The following is a 20,487-nucleotide window of genomic DNA, read 5'->3' on the forward strand; positions in this document are numbered from 1 at the left end:
ATATGATTGTTAATCATGTTTTTCATAGTAGCACCAAGTATATCCGGATTGATTTCCATTATGTTAGAAAGAAAGTGGCACAGAAGCTCTGGTTACTCAATTTGTTCCATCTCATCTTCAAATTGCAGATATTTTCACAAAACCTCTTGTTAAAGTTTATTTATTTTTCTTTAAGAAACAAACTTAGGCTATGCTCTTGGCTAAGTTTGAGGGGGAGTATTAAAGGTAACTAGGATCTGGCCCAAACCAAGCAGGATTTGGCAAGGAACCAAATGCTAAGAAAGATTTGAAAGTGGATTTGGTGACAACTGAAAAGGTAAGGAATTGTAAGGATGTTTTGGAGGATCCAGCCCATACCAAGTAGGGTTTGCCAAGTAACTAGAATGTTAAGAACGATTTGGAAGTGGATTTGGTGACAACTGAAAAGATAAAGAATAGTAAGGATGTTTTGGAAGGCGAGAAGGATCTAAAACCGTCTATGGATGGTGTGCCAACAATGGTAAGCGTGAATCAAGGCAATTCAAAATCTGTGATAAGAATGAATCAGAAGAAGGCAAGTGATGAGGATGACCAGCATATAGAAAGGAAGATGAACTGGAAACAAAGAAGAGAAGGGTCAACTAAGGCATTTCCTAAATATTCAAAAATTTTCAAAGTTTTTTTCCTTTTTTATTCTCTCTTCCTTTTCTACATGTAACATGCAATTATATTCTCTCGTTCTTTTCTCTCCCAACGTCTCTCACTTCTGTATTATATATTTTTCTTTGTTTTGAATAAAGAATCATCAAGAGCTCTTTATTCAGTGGATGTAGATTCATTCATTGAATCGAACCACGTAAGTTATTGTTCTCCCCCACTTCTTCTCCTTCTTTCATCGATTTTCTTTACTTCCCGTGGATTGGCGTGGACAGCAATTCAAACATGCCCTTAGCCACACTTGTTTCGCTTCAAAAAGTGGGAAGGAGGCTCACTTTCAGTTAAAATTAAGTGGACCTCTTTACCCCAAAATGTGGGAAGGAGGCTCACTTTCGTGTGAAAGTAGGCCGCTTTCCCACTTGAGGTGAAACCAATACCCAAGCGGGGAAGGGCCTGTGGAACCCACCCTAAAAATTCTGCTGATCCCATTTTCACATGAAAACGAGATCACAGGGTCACACCACCACCCCCTATCCTGGGAATGACTATGCCAAAAAAGGGGGCTTTCAGGCGAAGGTCGTTTACTGCCCCTTGGCATGTAACGGACGCCCTCTTAAAGGTGTACCAAAATGATTTTAACTCCTTTTGCAAAAAATAATAACCACCCAAGGGCTCTATCTTGTTCTCAAAGAAGCTATAGTTGCCACTACCTTATAAATCTTTGCTACAGTCGTTTGTACAGAGAATCTAGTAAAAAAAAATCACTTTTGATCATTTTCTTTTTTGCAATCTTTTTTATCTAACTTTATAGATGTGATCTACACGGCTTGTTTAGTAGAATGTAGGTTTTAAATCATATATATTTTTTGATATACCATCCCCAGGATTGCAACATGTAAACAGGTTTTATAAGGGCTTCAAAAATCAATGCCTCACAATGTGCTAGAATTTAATAAATCAAAAAGTCATATTTTTTGAAAGAACACGATCAAAGATGTGTTCCCTAGTAAAAAAAAAAAACACGTTTAACATATTTATGGGGTCAGATTGAGTGGATAAAACTTGCACCAATGATTTTCCAACTAGCATGTACATACTGTAGATAGTAGCAAATATTTATCCTTAACATGGTGCTCTCTGGGTTTAATATTTGCTCATAGATCCATAAAACTTAATGTTGGTTATAGAAATCACGGCATCAACCGAATATTTGCTAGTTTAGATGTGATCAACATGGTCTATTTGTTAGGAAGTGCATCTTGGAACATGTTTCCTTTATGTAAAGAATGTCATTGTTCCAATCGTGAACATTTAAAACATATTGTGGACCATTGATCTTTGAAGCCCTTGAAAAACCTTATATATCATAATCAAACATCTGAAGCCACATTAATTACACCTTAAAGTCTGGTAAAAAAGACCAACAAAAATACGAAAAAAGAATAAAGATTTCTAGCTGATATTGCATACTGGCGCCATGACCAAATGTAGATCCTTTTGCAGTTCCATGTTGTCAGTATCGGTATCAGCCCTGAAATTGTTGGGCCACCGATTCAGTGATTCAGCTGTATCGGCCCTATACCGATACTCAATTGAATCGTTCTGTATCGGCCCAAAATTAATAAAAAGGTATAACATGTCAATCATAACGTGACACGTGTTGAAACCATTAAAATAAATTTATATTTTAATTTTTTTTATAATTATTAAAAAATAGCCGATTCAGGCATGCAGCATATCAAAATTCTGCCGATACGGACCGATACTGATAACATTGTTCCAACCCTCAAAGTTTGGTAGGGAAATGAAGGTGACTTTGCTTGGTGTCTCTCCAGTTACTTCAAGAGCCATCCATACTATATATGCTTGAAGGTTACTGTCAACAAACCATGGCGTTAAATGATGCAATGTTAGTTAGGTCTGAAACTTCTCAAACTAGTACATATTCAATTCACCTTTTCTATGAAGAACTTATGAGGCTGTTTGCTATGGTTATTCACCAGGCTTGGGGTCCTCGAAGTTACATTATTAATAGGGCTATCCTATCTGTTAAGGCCTGTCGAACCGAGTCAGTGGTTTGCACATTTTTTCTTTTTTTTTGTGCCTTGTGACTTCAAAAAATCCTTTTTTTTGTGCACTAAAGTTACATGGGCAATGAACTCTGTGAGCGAGGTGATATTTCTTTGGTCATCCAAAAAAAAGTTTCATTAACGATTCTAGTACACTTGAGGGGTTTATTAGTTTACCTATGCCAATCTTTGTGTACAGCAATGTTGTCGGTGTCGGCCAATACATATCGTATTGGCAATACGATACGATACTAACCTGAATGGGCCATTTTTTAATAAATGTATAATTTTAATGTTTTTAACAAGTGTCACTTTCTGATTGACACAAAATAATTTTAATTTTTTTTTAGCCGATTCAAAACGATTCACCTGAATCATTGACCAAACGATTCAGGGCCAATACCGATACTGACAACATTGGTTTGCAGTATGCAGACCTTCCCTTCTTAACATCATGACAAACAGTGCATATTAACTATCTCCTTTTACATTCCTCTTGCCAGTAATAATACAATATATATATATATATATATGTTTTTTTAAAGGCAATAATACAATATTAATTCTTTTCTACACTAGGAAACGGGAGTCAAGTTAGCTTTGTTTGAATGCATGTCTCACACTTATGATTATGTTCTATTCTAACATGACAAGGAAGAAGACCAAAACTATTCATATTATGAATGCAACAAGAATTTATATGTCCTAATCGTGAATGTCAAAGAAAATAGGAGTCGATCATATAAACAGAAGTAGTTGCTTCATTTATGTTCATCTTGAACATACCACCAGTGGCAAACCCTTTTCTTACAAAAATTTTTCATTTGGTCACAGTTACAATCCCAAACTCAATAACAATCTTAAAACCATTTCGTGACAGTAGATCTGCAGAAATTAAAAAAAATTGGACTTTTGGAACATAGTGGACATTCTCAAGTGTTAGGACTTTCCCGAAGGTGAACTTAATTTTCACACTCCATTTTCCCAACACTTTAGTTGAGGAAGAGTTTCCCATAAAGAGATTGCATCCTTCCCCCACTACTTCATACGACTTGAACAAGTTCCTATCGTTAGCCACATGAACAGTGCTTCCAGTATCCAGGTACCAATTCTTATTTGCAGCCACCATGAAGGTTTCAGATATTACAGCAACAAGCCTTTCCTCTGACTCATTTGGCTTAGCACCGGTCCTCTTCCTTTCTCTGCATTCTCTAGCAAAATGGCCAAACTTGCCACAAACATAGCAACTAATTTTATTTTTATCAGTTGGCTTTTTCCTTTTCACGAAATTCTTTTTAATTTTTTGGGTTTTCATGATTTTGCCACCCTTGTTACTAACAAAATTCACTTTAGGATAACCTTCTTTAGGACTCGAATTTTTTTTGTCACGAAAACGAGTCTCTTCCTCAATTCGGATGTCCTTAAGAAGACCATCTAAAGTGGATTTCTCATTTTTATGTTTTAGATGATTTCTATATTCTTTCCAGGAATCTGGTAGGTTCCCAATGATGACAACAACTTGAAAGTCATCATCAAGATACATATCTTCTCCTTTGATCTTATAGGCCAAAATTTGCATCTCATGAATTTGAGCAAGTATAGGCTTATCATCAACAATAGAAAAATTAGCATATTGATCTACGATAAACATTTTGTTACCAGCATCTTCTGCATTATACTTGATCTCAAGATCATTCCATAACTCTCTAGCCGACTCCAATAGAGAATATAAGTCAAAGAGAGAATCGGCTAAAGTGTTCAGGATATGTTCTTTGCATCGGTAGTTGTCAATATGTCACTTCTCTCGCTCTTTCTTCTGTTCTTCTGTCTCAACTTCTCCAGCAACGACAGTGGGACAGGCCTTTTTTAGGACATAGTCGATATGCAACTCAGACAACAAGAAAGAGACCTTTGATTACCACCGCTTAAAGTTTGACTTATCAAATCGATCTAGTTTTTCAAGGTCATGGCTAAGCAGATTGATGGAGTTGGATGTTGAACCAGAGGTCATATTCAAGTTTTAAAATTGTTACTCCAACCTTGTGACAAAACAGGATTTAAGAAAAGAGATCTCAAGCCTAAAGGCACGTTCTTAAAGATCGCTATCTTTAGAACTTCAATCGCCCCACTCCGGGAATTTCGAAGATGCGAAAAGGGGTTTGTTGCGACTGAGTTCCCAGGATACAACTACGTTTGAACCTCAAGAAAGTCACTGCTTTGCAAGGACAAATGATCTCTACCACACTAGAACTCTACAAGACAAATCGAGAAGAAAGGAAGAAGAAGACTGGAGAGTCAGAAAATTCTTATGTTTTCAAAAGATGAAAATACAAGATATTTATAGACTTTTAGAAAGGCCAAAATGTTTTGCGATAAATGAGATTAATGGCTATAAACCTGGCGGTTTGAAAATAGGATGAAAAGGTACCTAAACGGTCACCCACCTTTGATTGTCAATCAAAGGCCTTCAAAACTGTCCAACAGTCACAATTCAAATGCACACACACACCCGTGTGCGCGAACGACGCATCCGTTCCTGCACGATGCGCAACAACGTTCGCAAGTCACCCAAAGACACAAGGCTTACCAAAGTAAAGAATAGAGAACATAGCCTGTATTTAAACCACTAGAAAAACTGATTTCTCTTAGATATGGGACTAAACTTTTTAAAGCACTTTTAAAACTTTTCTAACAGTTTCTGCATCATAAAAATGTGTTTACTGGCGCAACTCTGCACTAGTAAAGCCTTCGATATTTTTGCTGGCGCAGTACTGTGCCAGTAAAAGTTTTTCAATGCTGGTGTAGAATTGCGCCACCAAAGTTCTTTAATGCTGGCGCAGAACTATGTCAGTATTATATTTTTTATGGCGTTGATCTGCACCAGTAAAAGTTATTTCCAATTTCATAAAAGATTTTTGCTGGTGCAAAACTGCACCAGTATTACATTTTTGCTGGTGCAAATTTCCACCAGCAGAAATAGTATTTTCTGGCGGTGTAAAGTTGCACCAGGAAATGCATTACCAGTGACACCTTTCTGGGTGCTACTTCTGGCGTATTCTTGCCCCAGCAACGGGTTTTATGCTATAAGTGTGCTAGTAAATCTCTTATTTCCTGTAGTGCAAGCTCAAAACAAACCCCATGAATTGCGAAGAGGATTTCTTACCATGTGAAAAACTAGAGCCCACAGGATTTTGAATATATAGATTTGCCATACCGCATAGCAGATCCATACACTCGTAATTGAGTTCTTAATTATTTTGTATATTTACATGGAGAAATCGGCCCTAGGATAAGAGACAACGGCTTATTACATGCATGTGGGAACCATAGTCACAAAAGCTAAAAATGGCAAAATCTCGGCAGGCAAAAAACTCAAGATTTTGAAATTTTTCATAAATCTCATGTTATTTTTAGCAAAATCTCGAGAAAAAAAATAAAGGAAAAAATATAAAGAAAAATTTTTATAAGAAAATATAAAAAAAACACATTTAAAAATAAAAATCGTGAGGGTTTTCATGATAAATATCTTGTAAAAATATAAATATCGTGATATTTGTCATGGTTTGAAAATCTCGCGATAAATTGTCGTTTTAAACTTTCAGGAAATTTCTCGCAATATATTGACTTTATTTTTATAAATATCACAATATTTGCCACAGAGGTGAGAACTCACTCAAATATGAGTTCCAGCCTTATACAAGCCAAAGTGTTATTTTCTTGCTTTTGGGCTGGTTCTATGGTCACTTGGGACACGCCAATTTTAAGGTGTGTCTCCATGACACGATCGGACACTTTGACATGGAAATGAGCATGCATGACTAATATTTTTAATATTTTTGATGATTTTAAGTATTATTTCAATAAAAACTATTTTTAAATATTAAAATACCAAAAAATAACTTTTATTGATTACAAAATAAAAAAATTGGTTTCCTCGTGTCCTATTTTTTCCAAAAAAAATCAAACTTGCGTATCGAATACTCAACACACGTCCTCGTGTCCAGGTGTCATTGTGGCACAGGATGAAACTATGACATGGCAAATAGTCCCTTTTTGACATGCGTCTCCGCTATGAAAAATCCAAGTCCAGGCTTGCCATTAGCACAGTCCAGTTAACAATGGTTATTATTTTGGTTAAATAATTTTGAATTATTGTGCTACTTCTTGAATATTGAATGATTTAATTTTCAATAATAAGGGTAACAAACAAAAATTATTTGACAGGATTAAATGTGTATTTCAGATGAGTAACATTTTTTTTACTAAGAGTGTAATGCCAACAAAATTATGAAATTTTGAAATTTTGAAATAAATAAGTGAGATCATTCTGGCACATTCAGCGTAATTAATTATCATTTTTTGACAAATTAATTATCTATTATTTATCAATTTAAATTGTCAATTATTTATTGATAATATTATGGATTTTTATCAAGTTGTTTGACATTTAATTAAGATTTATAAGATTTTTAAAACTTATTTGGGTTTTAGATCTTGACGAGGGATCCACGAGGATCAACCTCCATGAAATCTAGTTCAAAATATTTAATTTGAACACACAGGGTCCATTGGATCTCAAAATTTAATTAGTTTGGATCTAGAGAGAGATATAAATTAATAAACCACTAGATAGGGATTCTGATCTATTTGATTGGACCCAATCCATGTTAAAAATTTAGATTTGGAATTACAAGGGGATTCGGATAAATCAATCCACAAGATTGAGATTTGGATCCATTAGGTGGATCCAATCAAAATCAAGTTTGGATCCAGGGGAGATCCAAAGTGATAAACCCATCGGGTTTAGAATTAGATCCATTTAATAGACTCAATTTAAAATAAATAAATAAATAATATATGTATATATATATATGGATTTGGATCCTTACTTATAAGGAATCCACATTAAATAAAAAAAAAAGAGGTAATATATATGTGATATATATATGGATTTCGATCCTTACTTAGGAATCCACATTAAATAAAAAAAGAGGTAATATAAATGTGAATATATATATATATATATATATATATGAAGTTTGGATCTAGATTCAAATGAGACCCAAAGAGGGTCTCATTTAAAACCTCCCACATGGGTTAAGGTTGGATCTAAGTAGATCCAACCCAAACCCACCACATACCACATGGGTTGGATCTAAGTAGACCCAACCCAAGTCACCTCACCACCTCACTTCAATCCATTTAATGCAGCTACCCACCCTACTCCCATTTCCCTCTATAAATACCCCCCCCCCCCCCCTCTCTCTTTTCACGCACTCTCCTTCTCTCTCATTTTTTTTCCCAACTCCCATATCCTTCTATAAATAACCCCCCCACCCCCTCTCTCTTTTCACGCACTCTCCTTCTCTCTCATTTTTTTTCCCAACTCCCATATCCTTCTATAAATACCCCCCCCCCTTCTCTTTTCACACACTCCCCTTCTGTCTATAAATACCTCCCCCCTTTCTCTTTTCATGCCTAGTCGAGTGTCATCTAACCGAGTTGCACCTAGATCAACTGAGGGCTTAGTCAGTCTTGTCGTCGCTTTCGTTGGACAGTGGCTCGGCTCAAGCTGAGCGCAACATTGTTGGTTCCTTTACCATGAATCGCCACCATCTCTTGTTGTAGTTTGTCATCACCTCGTTTCGCGAACTTACATAAATGATACTGCATCGCACGCGTAACATGCATACCTCTAGCATGATTATCGAGGCACAAGTGAGCCTTCACCTATGTTCAGATTCACCAAAAAATCATATGTATTTTGAAGTAGGAATTATATATGATGTTTGTATTTATATGATCTGAATATATGTATTTTATTTACATCAATATATATATATGATTTATTTATGTACGCATAATTTAATTTGTGTACACATGCTTTATTTACTTACACGTATTTACATTTACGAGCACATCATTTATTTATGTACACATAATTTGATTTACGTACGCATGCTTTATTTACTTATTCGCATTTATATTTATGAGCACATGATTTATTTACTTATGCGTATTTACATTTAGGCATGCATATTTCATTTACGAATGCATGTTCGCAACTTGACTTATGAATGCATGTTTCGTATGTTAATTTATATATGCATGTTTCATAATTTTCTTACGTATGCATATTTTCATTTCACATGCAATGGATATTTTATGAATAAATTATGATATTTACGTTCGCAACATTCACATGCATTGGGCATTTTATGAATGTTAGAATTTAGGAAACATTAATTATGCATGTTTCAAAGTTTAAGTTGTTCAAAAATGAGTTTTAATGCATACACGATTCAGAAATATTTTGACTATTTAAATGTGGGACTTTGATTATGTGAACTTCGGTCGCACGTATATCAAGTTCTCTGACATGCATCTGGAGAAATTTGGATTGCCCCAACTTGAGATTCAGGTATTGTTTATGTTGTGTGCTAGATTTTATTGTAGTAATTTTCTAAAATACCCTTACTGGTTTTCAAATGTGAAGAGGTCAATCTTTTTGAAAACCTAATTAATTGATATTTTTATTGTACTATAAGACATGAGAGGTATGCTCATACACTTGTTGATGAGTTGAGTCTATGGAAAACCTCAAAGTGCAACAATGCACTGTACTATGAAAAAACACATGCATGCCTAATTTTGGGATCGTCTTCACAGGCAAGATGTCCGATCGATTTAAAATACCAGAGCATATTGAATGAGTTATGATAATACACAAATATGTAAACCTAATTAGAACAGGTAAATGATGTCTAATGATACGAGGCATATGCAAATATGTTAAATCCTTTTAGTAAAGAGGACCTAATAACTCAGTCATATCTTTATACTTACCTTGGACTGGTAAGTAGTACAAACTCTTATGAACGCTATTATTAATTACCATGCTCCTTGAGTAGCAATAACTCAACGTTCTCAGTCATCGAAGTTAAATGATCAGATCTATCACAACTTTTTCCTAGGTTGGTAGTTTTCTATGACTTCTGCAGAAGGCATATGATGCATCTTTATTATTATGTATGCCTTTGAATAATTTCTCTCGGTTATTGCATTATTCTCTTTGAGTATCATTTTAGCTAGTCATGCGGGATATTAAAATACATGGAATGATAAACTCTCGTATGGTCTCAGTCTGACTTGTCAATTTTTCTCTTGTGAGTACTCGCAGTGAGAGTAATTATTGAAACAAAGATCTTAATTGCACATAATTGCCTAAATGAAACATATGCCTTGTTAACGTGAACTATTTTTGAATGATGATATTTATCTCTGATGAACCATACACACATGTTTGTGATTGGTAAGATTTGTGGCAATTATTGATACATACCATGATTTTTTTTTAATGCATGATTATTTGTAATATATGTATTAGTTCTTTACAAATATGTGACATTGTTATACCTACTAGGCTAGATATAGTCTGACACCTTATCATTTCAGGTGTTGATGATGAATAGACTGTTGTTATAGGCAATGACGAGATGAAGCAGATCAATCGAGAAACAACAATTTTGTTTAGTTTTGTTTTCTGAACGTGCTTGACATTTTGAAATATTACTTGTTAAACAATACTTAATTCAATTATATTTTGGAATGAAATGTCTTGAAAATTTCACTTTCTCAATTTTTAAATATATGAGTATGGAAACATATTCAGATCCAATCTTTGTTATCATGTACTTCTTTATAACCCGCCCAAGGTTCCTAACTTAGATCTTTTTCAACAAATTTCTGTTGTACTTTCTTTTTAACTCTGAAAAATAATTAATTACAAAAGTTTTAAATTTTTCAAGTTAAAAATTTTGAGGTGTTACACGAAGAAACCGCCCCAGGCACAAAGACCTACCTGTGTTGGCTCAGCCTGCCATACTTATGATCGTTGTCTTGTCAGCATAAAACTCTGATGGGTTACCTCTCGACCCGAGGGAGTCGCCAAGCTTCGGCTTACGCAAGGGGGTGACACTCATGGGATTTGAACCTAAGCTACTCGTCAAACGGCCTAGGCCCCATCCTACTATGCCAAACCCCTTTGGATCTTCACATGAGTAACGTTTGGTTTGGCTAGTTCATCAACATGTTAATTTTTTGGGGAAGAAAATGAAAGTGTGATTGGAATTAGGTTAAAAAGATGGGGGTTTAATTAAAGTTAGCCTTACCCATAATGGCCTGACTTTCATTCATTACATTGCCTCCCATTACTCGCTGGTAATCCAGCCGAGCGGACCAAATAAGGTATGTTTGGGCTTGGCTCATTTATTGTGACTCGATAGGCTAGTGTTCGTGTTTAGCCGAGTTGGCTCATCGCTGAACCAGTCAAGCCGAACATGAGCTGGCTCGTGTCTCGTGTAAAATATTTTCATGGTAGTTAAACATTTATATTTTCCATGCATCCTCTTTACCATAAGGATTACAAGAACTAGACTCGGTCCATACCCAGTAAAATAATATTTTTTAACTCTTTTATAGTGAAAAGTCATGGGTCTCAATCAAAATTTAGGTAGGACCCAGTCTGGTAATGAAATTTCACAAGCCAGCCATACCCAGCTCTATATACTAATTGGATCCTTTAATAGGTCTGACCAGGTTTTTAATTGGACTTCTATTTTTATTACCAAACCCTGACCCTATAAGGTTTGATACAAGTTGGGTCTCCATTGATACCCTTACCTGTGACCACCGTAGTTGAAGAAAATGGTAGGTGGGATCAGTTCTTGTATTTAAATTGTAGTCACTGTAGACTAAAGGGGTTTGGCGTAGTTGGATGGGGGCCTAGACTGTTTGTTGGACAGTCTAGGTTCAAATCCCATGGGCGCTAATGAATCATCAGGGACAGGGGAATCGCCAAGCAGAAAACAATAGCCAGTGCAGATGTATACAGACACGTCATTTGATGTGAGATCATTACCAATGTGAATTTTAACAAAGGCGCAGGGTAAAGGCCACTATCAATATGAGCATGGGTCTTGGTCATTCTAGATTTGCAGAGTCATGAGCTTTAGTTTAGTAAAACCGGCTGGCCTCTTTAATATTTGAGGCCACCGCCTAGGGCCTCAAATGAAAATATATATATATATATATATATATAACGGTTATATTTAACATGCTGAGGGCCTCCAATAAAAAAAATATGAAGAAAAGGAGCGGTCACCTGTGTGGCCAGAGGGGTGGTTGTAAGGGTGTTGAGATGAAGGCACCGAATCAAACCCTACGTAGCTTTCAGAGGTGGGCCACGTAAGGCAGGGTGGTCGTGGGTTGTGCCATTAGTTAGCAGCTACCTTGAAAAATTTTAACCCAGATTTGATCAAGTTCAAGGAGTTGGAAGGATACAAACATTCTTTTGTTTTCAGTGATGAATCTCCCTTGGTTTGATACAAATTAAACATTTCTGGTATCGGTTTTCCTACTTTATAAAATTTTATATGAATATTAAAGAAAAAAATGAATGACAGTCTAAGCAATTCAATCCAGAAGATAGCTGGATTGTAGCCAAACTTTCATAAATCAAGATGTCTCAGCTTCAAGTATTACAGAGCATGCTCTCCATATCGTCTATTAGCAACACAATACTTTCAAGACAACGATGGCATTTGTGAGCCCCCGTGCTATCTCAAAGCACCTGCATAGGTTTTTTTTGTTTTTTTTGAAAAGGCAAGCTGGGGTTAGGCAGACCCCTACCAGTTATACAAAAATACCATTGAGTTTTGAACCTCCCAACACAAGGTGACGTGCACTAGCTGCTCTTACCAGACAAGCGGAGGCCCTGTTGGTAAAGCACCTGCATAGGTAATAATGAATATTCCATTTGAAAAGTCCATAATCAGCCTTTTTTTTCCTAAGAGCACTGCAGTTACAAGCTCCCCATGATAAAATACTAAAAGCAATCCAGCTTTACCAACAGTGATAATTGTTTGTTTTCTTTTTTGACAGAAACAACAGTGATAATTGGTTTGGTTTTGGTTGCTTATCTCATCATTTAGCTGTATTGGTACAAGATGGTTATGACAAACACAACTCTTATCACCCAGACTTTTCTTAATGAAGGGGAGAGGTAATATTGGAGGCACATTTGATATATTACAACAGTAGCTGAAGAAGGCGCTGGATGAGTGTGTTGGCAACCAAGTAATAGGTCCTCTGTGTGGGGTGAATTGCATCCCAGAATACATAAGATGATGCATCAGGGCAGACAAGTGTATTGGGGTTGCATAAAAAGCTGACTTCCAGCAAACCTGTCCCACAACAGCCTTTGTTGGTCTCCTCAAAACCTGAAGATGCATTGACACAAGGAAGAATAATACAAGTTAGCCCACAGAGAATTCAACCAACAAGACAATTAATTTCCTAAACAATGACCATTACATATGAATGTACCTCGAATTAGGAAATCATCTAAATGGGTCCAACATACACATGGTAACCTCATAAGAGATGTTTGTTATTCCTTTCTATAACATATAAAAAATGGTTGGTACATTAGAAAACAATTAACAATCTGTAGAAGAATTTGATCATTTAAGCAAATATTGAATACACTATCCCTGGTGGGCATGGGGGAGAGTACTTATGAACTTTTATGCCTTGGATATGCCTTGGACACCAATGTGGCACCTCTCTGCCCACGCTGGGATGTCTGAACCATAGTTACCTGGTGCACCTCCCTAAGGAAGGAAGCATGCTTCCAAAGCAGGAAGCCCTTGCTTCTCTCAAAAGAGGTAAGCGTGGGAGGAACTCGCTTTTCATTTGGGGGAAGCGCGCTTTTCAAATCACTTTCCTCTTTTATCCTTTTTGCTTTCTACTCATTTCCCTTTCGCTTCCCCCTTGCTTCACAATTGCTTCCAAAACAAATCTCGCTTCACAATTTCATACAACTCTTTAACACTCATTTCCCTGATTCCGCTTCATGCATCGCTTACTGTATCTATTTTGCTTCATCGTTTCTATGCTGTAAACTATAATGATCATTTCTCTTTGCTATTAAAAAAAAACAGGTATAGAGACTCTGTAAAATGTGTTAACTCACCATACTTATTGGGATTCTTTATCGTATCTAGCAAGGGACCATAAATGTCTGCATAGACAATCTTTGCATCCTTTAGCTCTGTCTCTTTGATCCTGTTCAACATATGCTGCAGCTTTGAGTTGTAACTGATGGCCACCAAATTTAGGCTGTCAATGCATTCTCTAATTATTGAATCTGCAAAATTGATGGTCATCACTACAGGCAAGCAACCGAGAGGAGGGAGCCCTGCAAATGCAATTCTTCTTGCTCCAAGTTCATATAGTCCCTGGAAATTGCCACCACTACATTACTCTTCAAGAGATTTTTCAAAAGGCAAAACTTGGATAATAGATGCAATCTAAAGCCAAAACCAAAGCCAAAGATAGTTGATCCTTTATATGAGAGTATGTTGCTTCTCTTTTTTCTTTTTGCCTTTTTGTTGCAGAAACCAAATGATTAATAATATAAGCCAGAAAAAGTAATGTTAAACCTGTAACCTTCTTCTTGTTGAGCTTATCCTTCTTCTTGTTGAGCTCACCAATATCAAAAGGTGAATGTGAGGGGAAATTAAAATAGCTACTGTTGTATAATAAATTAGCATCAATAACTATACTTAATTTAAATTTTACCTTTAGAGTTTCATAACTGTATAGAGTTGGGGACTCAACCCTCTAACATGTGTTTGTTGATTTTTAGTCTATTTTTCCTTTCTATCTGAATAATTATTTATTTTTCTGCTGCAAATTTTTTTCATAAGTCATATATTAAAGGTCTCATCCTACTCAGATTCACCTTTTTCAAGCTCTGACTCTTTCTGAATTGGTTTGGGCAAATCATTATCATAAATGCATTTTCATGAGATTAGGATATGAGAACCCAATGCCATAGCCTCTCATTTCTATATTTGTCCTGATAGGAAAAATAGAAATCCAACATAGTAGTTTTGATGTCCTGATAGGAAAAAGAGAAATCCAACTTAATGGATTTGATTGTTGACTTCATCAAATTGAAAATTTTCAGTTTTCTTGTATTTTCATGCAAAGAATTTTGGCAAAATAAATAAATTAAAAAATAAAAAATTTGTAAGAGGAAATTAAAAAATATCTATACACAAAATAAAAAGCTCCCCCCCCCCACCCCACCCCCAAAAAAAAAACATCTGACTTAACAGTAAGTATTGCTATAAAGCACGATATTTTGGTATAAATGATAATATAATGATATTTTGGCCATTTAAAATGGCTAACAAAATATCGTGATATTTTCTTTTTTTTTGGAAGGAAAAAATATTATAGATGTGTCACTATCAACACAGGTTTCATATTCAACATAAAGTGGAAAATAAAAAGCATCCACATCATTTAGAAATAGTACTGATTGTGTATGGAAAAAGAAATATTGCAGATCAGTTGCAAATGACAAACAACTCCAACATGAACCTTTGCATCACCTGTTCAAAGGTCAAGATATGTTCAGTCTCTAGAACCTTCTAGTTACAAGAATACTAGGGAAATTCCTCCATTCTACCCAAACAAACTCTGACAATGTGGTACTCTGTTTGGGAGGAGGCACCACAGCAGCTAATTTGCAGATTAGGAAAGATTTATTAGTTACATCACTTCACTGCTGAGTGCCTACACCATATAGGAACTTCTAAAAGCAAGTTACGCCTTCTTAACCGGGCAGTTAGAAGATCTACATTGGCCAATTGATGCAAGTTTCAAGCACATCCCTTTGAGGCCACATGGTTCTGTAAGTGTCCCACCATGATCACCTTCATATTCTCGGTGTAATTGTCAAATCTTTTAAGTACTAAAGGGATCTATCAAATATGGCCCTAAACTTTGCACTGAAAGTAATCAAGAAATCACTGTAACGTACCTTAAGGAAGGCTTGAAGTTGATCAATTACAAAGAGTTGGTATTCCTCCAGGTTGAAACTGTTCCTCCTTACGGGAAGAAGAAAGTAGTTGACAACGAAATCATTTGTTCCGGCACTAACTAAAAATATCGAGTCTTCAATGATCTTGGCAGCTCTTGCCTTCCCGACAGCATTTTCCATTCTAGACAAGTATTCCTTCATGTAGTTGAGCTGTTGGTATACAGGAACCACACCCTAATGCACACATAACCCATATCAAAGTTTATAAGTGTATGGATAAAAGATCATGTTATATATATATATATATATATATATATATATATATATATATATATATATATATATATATATACAGGGGCGTAGCTAGGATTCATGTGAGGGGGGGGGGGGGCAAACAGGGGTGTAGCAAAAAAAAATTTATTTGTGCCATAGTTGGGGGTTCGGGGGCAGCGCCCCCGATTTTTTTTTTTTGAGATAAAATAAAAAATGGCTACAATTATTAATAAAAATCTATTTCATATGGACAAATCAAACTATTTGCTGCAGTCAGGGCTGGGCTAGGACTGGGCTGGGCTACAAAAATGGATAAAAATCTGTTTCATATGGAATCGGGGCTGGGCAAGGACTGGGCTTTTAAAAAAAAAAAAAAAATTAACTGTTTCGGGAGTCAGGACTGGGAGTCCTGCCCCCCCTAGCTACGCCCCTATATATATATATATATATATATATATATATATATAGATAGAGAGAGAGAGAGAGAGAGACGAAAAGCGATCAACGTTACTTAAAAGTGAAACTCAACAAAGCGCACAAGCACAAACACAAACACAACAGCATAACATGAGAACACCAATAACACAAAACAGAACACTCATTGAGGACCACAAACATCTATAACATGGGTTTTTATATAGTAGAGTAGAGTATAGTAGAGTATAGTGCTTAATGGGTTTTTCTGCTCTTGCATGGTCGATTTATGAGGAATCCACATCTCACCTGGATCATGTGTTTTTCGATTAAAAAAATGGAACACTTCAAGAGTATGATCCCTATAAAATCAAGTATCTAGATCACGTCTGTACGGTTAGAATTTAAAAATAAAATAAAATAAATCTGAAAAACCTATTAGGCACGTAATATATATATAATCAATGCCTTAAAAATGACACTAATTGTGTTTAGTTTGAAACAAAGGGCCTTATTAGACCCAACAAACAAGGTCCAATATAGTAAGGAGTACTATGAGATAGGGATTGTTATTTTTCTCATTGATTTACTATTATTAAACTCTAAGATAAGCTAATAACAATTATTGAACCTTCAAATATTGTCTTGAGAGATTATTCTTCGATTGATTCAATAATAATCTATTTCAATTGCATTGAACCTCTCAATATCGACCATTGAACATGGATAGGTTAGTTACAAAATAAGTCAAGGCTTCTATTTGTCTAGATGTGATCCAAGTAGGTTCATGTGCTTGAAGCACATATCTACCAAAACAAGTCCGCCTACACATTTTGCTCTCCAGGTATTGTTTGATGTTAAAACAGACCGTGGATTTGTTTGTCTTTTGTTTAATCTTTTTCATGGCTCGATATATAATTTGATAAGCCAATGATTTTTTTTGTTTTTCATAATGAAAAGCCATATTCAATGAAAGTTTATGTATGATTTAGAGAGAGATCTTTCATATCTTTCGAGATCCACCTTACAATGTGAGGTGAAAAAGCCAAAATAAGTTATTCTTTTTTAGCTCTTATAAAATCGATTCTTTAACCTTTTCAGGCTTGTGTCACGCCAAGGTACTGAAGAAGAAAAAACTCCAAAATAAGAGAGAGAGAGATTGGTTCCGCCTAACATTAGACAGTATGAATGCTTATAATTTTCATATTCAAAGCCATGTGATACAAATGAGAGCCAACAGATGTATTCAACATGGTCCATTTGTTGAAGATATACTCTTGGATCTTGTTTTTTTTATATAAAAAATGTGATTTTATGAGCTTTAAAATTTATGAAAATTCTATACTATTTGATTTTTAAGCCTTATAAAAATCTGTACATAGGGGGGCATGGTTGTGTGTTCTGGTATGAATATTTATATAAGTGTAATACCTTGTAAGAAGGGGGCCTCCCCTCTTTATATGAGGACAACCACTACGTGGCTCCTCCTAGTCGGGCAGAATCCATATAAGTGTTCTACTCCTTCCTGCTGATATAATTGGATGATCCCAAAGCCCATTTTTACTAAACAAGATTGCATCTGAAAGGTTAGGTTCCATAAAAGAAAATTACAAAATCACAAAATTAAAACTGTTAGCACCCTCCTACCATTAGGTGCCTACCCTAATCAGTTGAATACTGGTGATAGTTGCCTATCACTATTTTTGGGCTACCACCAGCCTAGGGAGCTTTCGAAAGGTTTTTCATGTTTTTTTTTAAATTTGACTTTACAGATGTGATTTACATGCTTGATTTTGTAGGAATTATGTAGGTCAGTTTTTATAAGATTTAAAAATTAACAGTCTTAAATTTTCACAAATATTCAAGACATAAAAATTAGCATGATCAAAGTGTCCCTTCCTACCAAATTGACCATGAGAACACATCAGCGGGTTTAGACTTAAAAAAAATCTCAAAAATGCCCCTTCACAGTAGGCTGGTGGTAAGTCAAAAAATAAGTAGGCAGCTGACACGTTATATATATATATATATATATATATATATATGAAAGAAGGACCGAAGGAAGGTACAAACCATTCAAACCATATTCAAAATTTGATTTTAAAAGTGTTTTTTGACAAATATTACCATATTGATGCAACATTTTCTTGCTAGCTACCAGTCAGAGACCTAACCACGCTAGCTCAGCCTGTCGTGCTTACGATATCTATTCATGTCAGCATAAAACTCCAAAAGCTTATTCCCTCGACCCCAGGGAGTAGCCAAGCTTGGACTTACGCGGGGGTGATGCCCTTGGGATTTGAACCTAGACGAACAGTCAATAGGTCTAGGCCCCATCTCAATATGCCAAACCACTTGTCCTTTGAGAAAAGATTTGAGTATGATCGATAGTGGACAAAAAAAAAGTCGATCTGTTCGCTACTTTGGATGAAACGGACAAACAACCAAATTCGTCCTTATCTTTTTAGGGTAGAGCAAGATTATTCCCACCTACAAATGCCATATAGTAACCTCCAGAATGCGATCCTAAAGATTTAGATTAGATCAATTGTTTTAGATTGCGTATCAGGACGGAGCAACCTCTGTCGGTAATCTCGGATGCCGTTCATGGTTCGCAACCGTTCATTTTGCAAAATTTAAATGCCGTTCATCTAGAGCATCGACGGCTCAAAAGCAAAAACGTGGAACCCATCTAGGAGATACAGAGTCCAAACTTGTCATTTTAGATGCCGTTCATCGCAAGAATGAAGGGCATCAAGGTGATCTCTGACTGTAATCTGTCTCACCTGATAAGCTCTCATTGTTTTATTCTTTCTAAACATCCCTTCTGACAAGCCAAGAATGACACTCGTGATATGAGAGAGAGAGAGAGAGAGCTTACACTGGCTTTAGCCGTCAATGGGTCGTAACCAGAACCAGCAAATGCAAAGCTCACTCCACTCAGCAACTCTTGATCATCAAGTGTATAATCCAAATAGGGAGGAACAAGCTCTTTGATCCCCAAGTATGAGGCTGCCCAAGTCATATTTCTGAGTTAATTAGTCCTAAAAGAAGTACATTAATCATGAATCCATATATCTAAGGGAACAACTGAAGAATGAGAGATTTGGAGAAATACCAATACATTTTTCCAAACGAAAAAAAAGAGTTTCAAAAGGAGAAAGGCATACCAATATAATCACTGACAAGTTTTCCATCACAGAACCTTCCACTGGGGATATGATTGAGGAAACTCCATCCATAGGGTGGAAAATTCCCCTTGAATGGCGTGGGCCAGTAGTTGTTGTTGCCGGGATCGACCGTCGAATCGCCGAAGCTGAAGAGTGCCGGAATGGAATAGTTTGGATGTTGTTGCAAGGCCGTCACAGAGGTTGAGAGGAGCTGGTGCAGAAGAAAGAGGAGGATGACATGGTTGTAGCGACGGCCATGAGAGGAAGAAAACGAATCGGTTGCTATAGGTTTCTCCATTATCACTCAATGATATGGCCTGTAAATTAAAACTAGGCTTCTTTATATGAACTCTTTGCAGATGGCCATCCTTGGTATGGGCCCCAATCATCAACGTCCTCTTTCTTAAATGTTGAAGTTAAAGCAACCCAATTCCCAAATCATTCAAGTACTTGGTGCAAATTCCAATTTAGTTTATCATAGAGTGGAATATCTCAAAAAATTCTAGCTCAACCATGCATTGGTCTCACCAACCCACCCACCTCCACACATGTAGACAATGAGAGAGAGAAAGAGAGAGAGATTCACTTTCTTTTTAATAACCTGAAAAGAACGAGCAGGGATACAGAGAGCAGCTAAGTGCCATGCCTATTTGACACAGGCAATCACGTGACAGCATTTTATGTGGGGCCGTCACTATGTAACTGTGGGCCCATGCAATACTGTCATGTGATTGGCTACTGTCACATACCCATGGCACTTAGCCGCTCCTTTGATCTTAATTCGAAAAAGAAAATAAAAAAAACACCCCCCTCGCTCATGAGGTCATTGATGTAAAAACTCCGAGTCCGTCTTGCCTGCCAGGGAGTACACACTCAACTTTAGCCTTGGCACAGATGAGTTTGTAACTCGTGACGACCCTTCACGTGTCGTACCCTACCAGATGCGCCGAGCCCTCGTGGGACGAAAGAGAGATTCACTTAGTTTTATAGGTTTAATATATATCTACTGAAGTTACCCTTTCACTTATAA

General features: G+C 36.3%; 1 protein-coding gene across 1 annotated transcript; it reads right to left on the minus strand.

Annotated features, from left to right (window-relative positions):
• Nucleotides 1-12,589: 12,589 nt before the first annotated feature.
• LOC149814492 (GDSL esterase/lipase At5g45960-like) lies at nt 12,590-20,005 on the minus strand. Its single transcript, XM_089988258.1, has 5 exons — nt 19,458-20,005; nt 19,169-19,299; nt 15,601-15,834; nt 13,741-14,005; nt 12,590-12,985 (listed from the first exon to the last, which is right to left on the minus strand). Exons 1-5 carry the CDS (start codon nt 19,753-19,755, stop codon nt 12,795-12,797), a joined length of 1,119 nt encoding a protein of 372 aa, XP_089844384.1. The 5' UTR covers nt 19,756-20,005; the 3' UTR covers nt 12,590-12,794.
• Between the last annotated feature and the right edge of the window lie 482 nt (nt 20,006-20,487).

The sequence above is a fragment of the Nuphar pumila genome, chromosome 15 (genome assembly GCF_984573655.1).
Source record: "Nuphar pumila chromosome 15, dmNupPumi1.hap1.1, whole genome shotgun sequence".
NCBI classification, from domain to species: domain Eukaryota; kingdom Viridiplantae; phylum Streptophyta; class Magnoliopsida; order Nymphaeales; family Nymphaeaceae; genus Nuphar; species Nuphar pumila.

Coding starts and splice junctions, on each gene's coding strand:
- LOC149814492 (XM_089988258.1), bottom strand. CDS start 19,755: ATGGAGAAACCTATAGCAACCGATTCGTTTTCTTCCTCTCATGGCCGT. Junction 19,300..19,457: donor ACTTGTCAGTGATTATATTG/GTATGCCTTTCT, acceptor TGACTTGGGCAG/CCTCATACTTGGGGATCAAA. Junction 12,986..13,740: donor AAAGAATCCCAATAAGTATG/GTGAGTTAACAC, acceptor ATGCATCTTCAG/GTTTTGAGGAGACCAACAAA.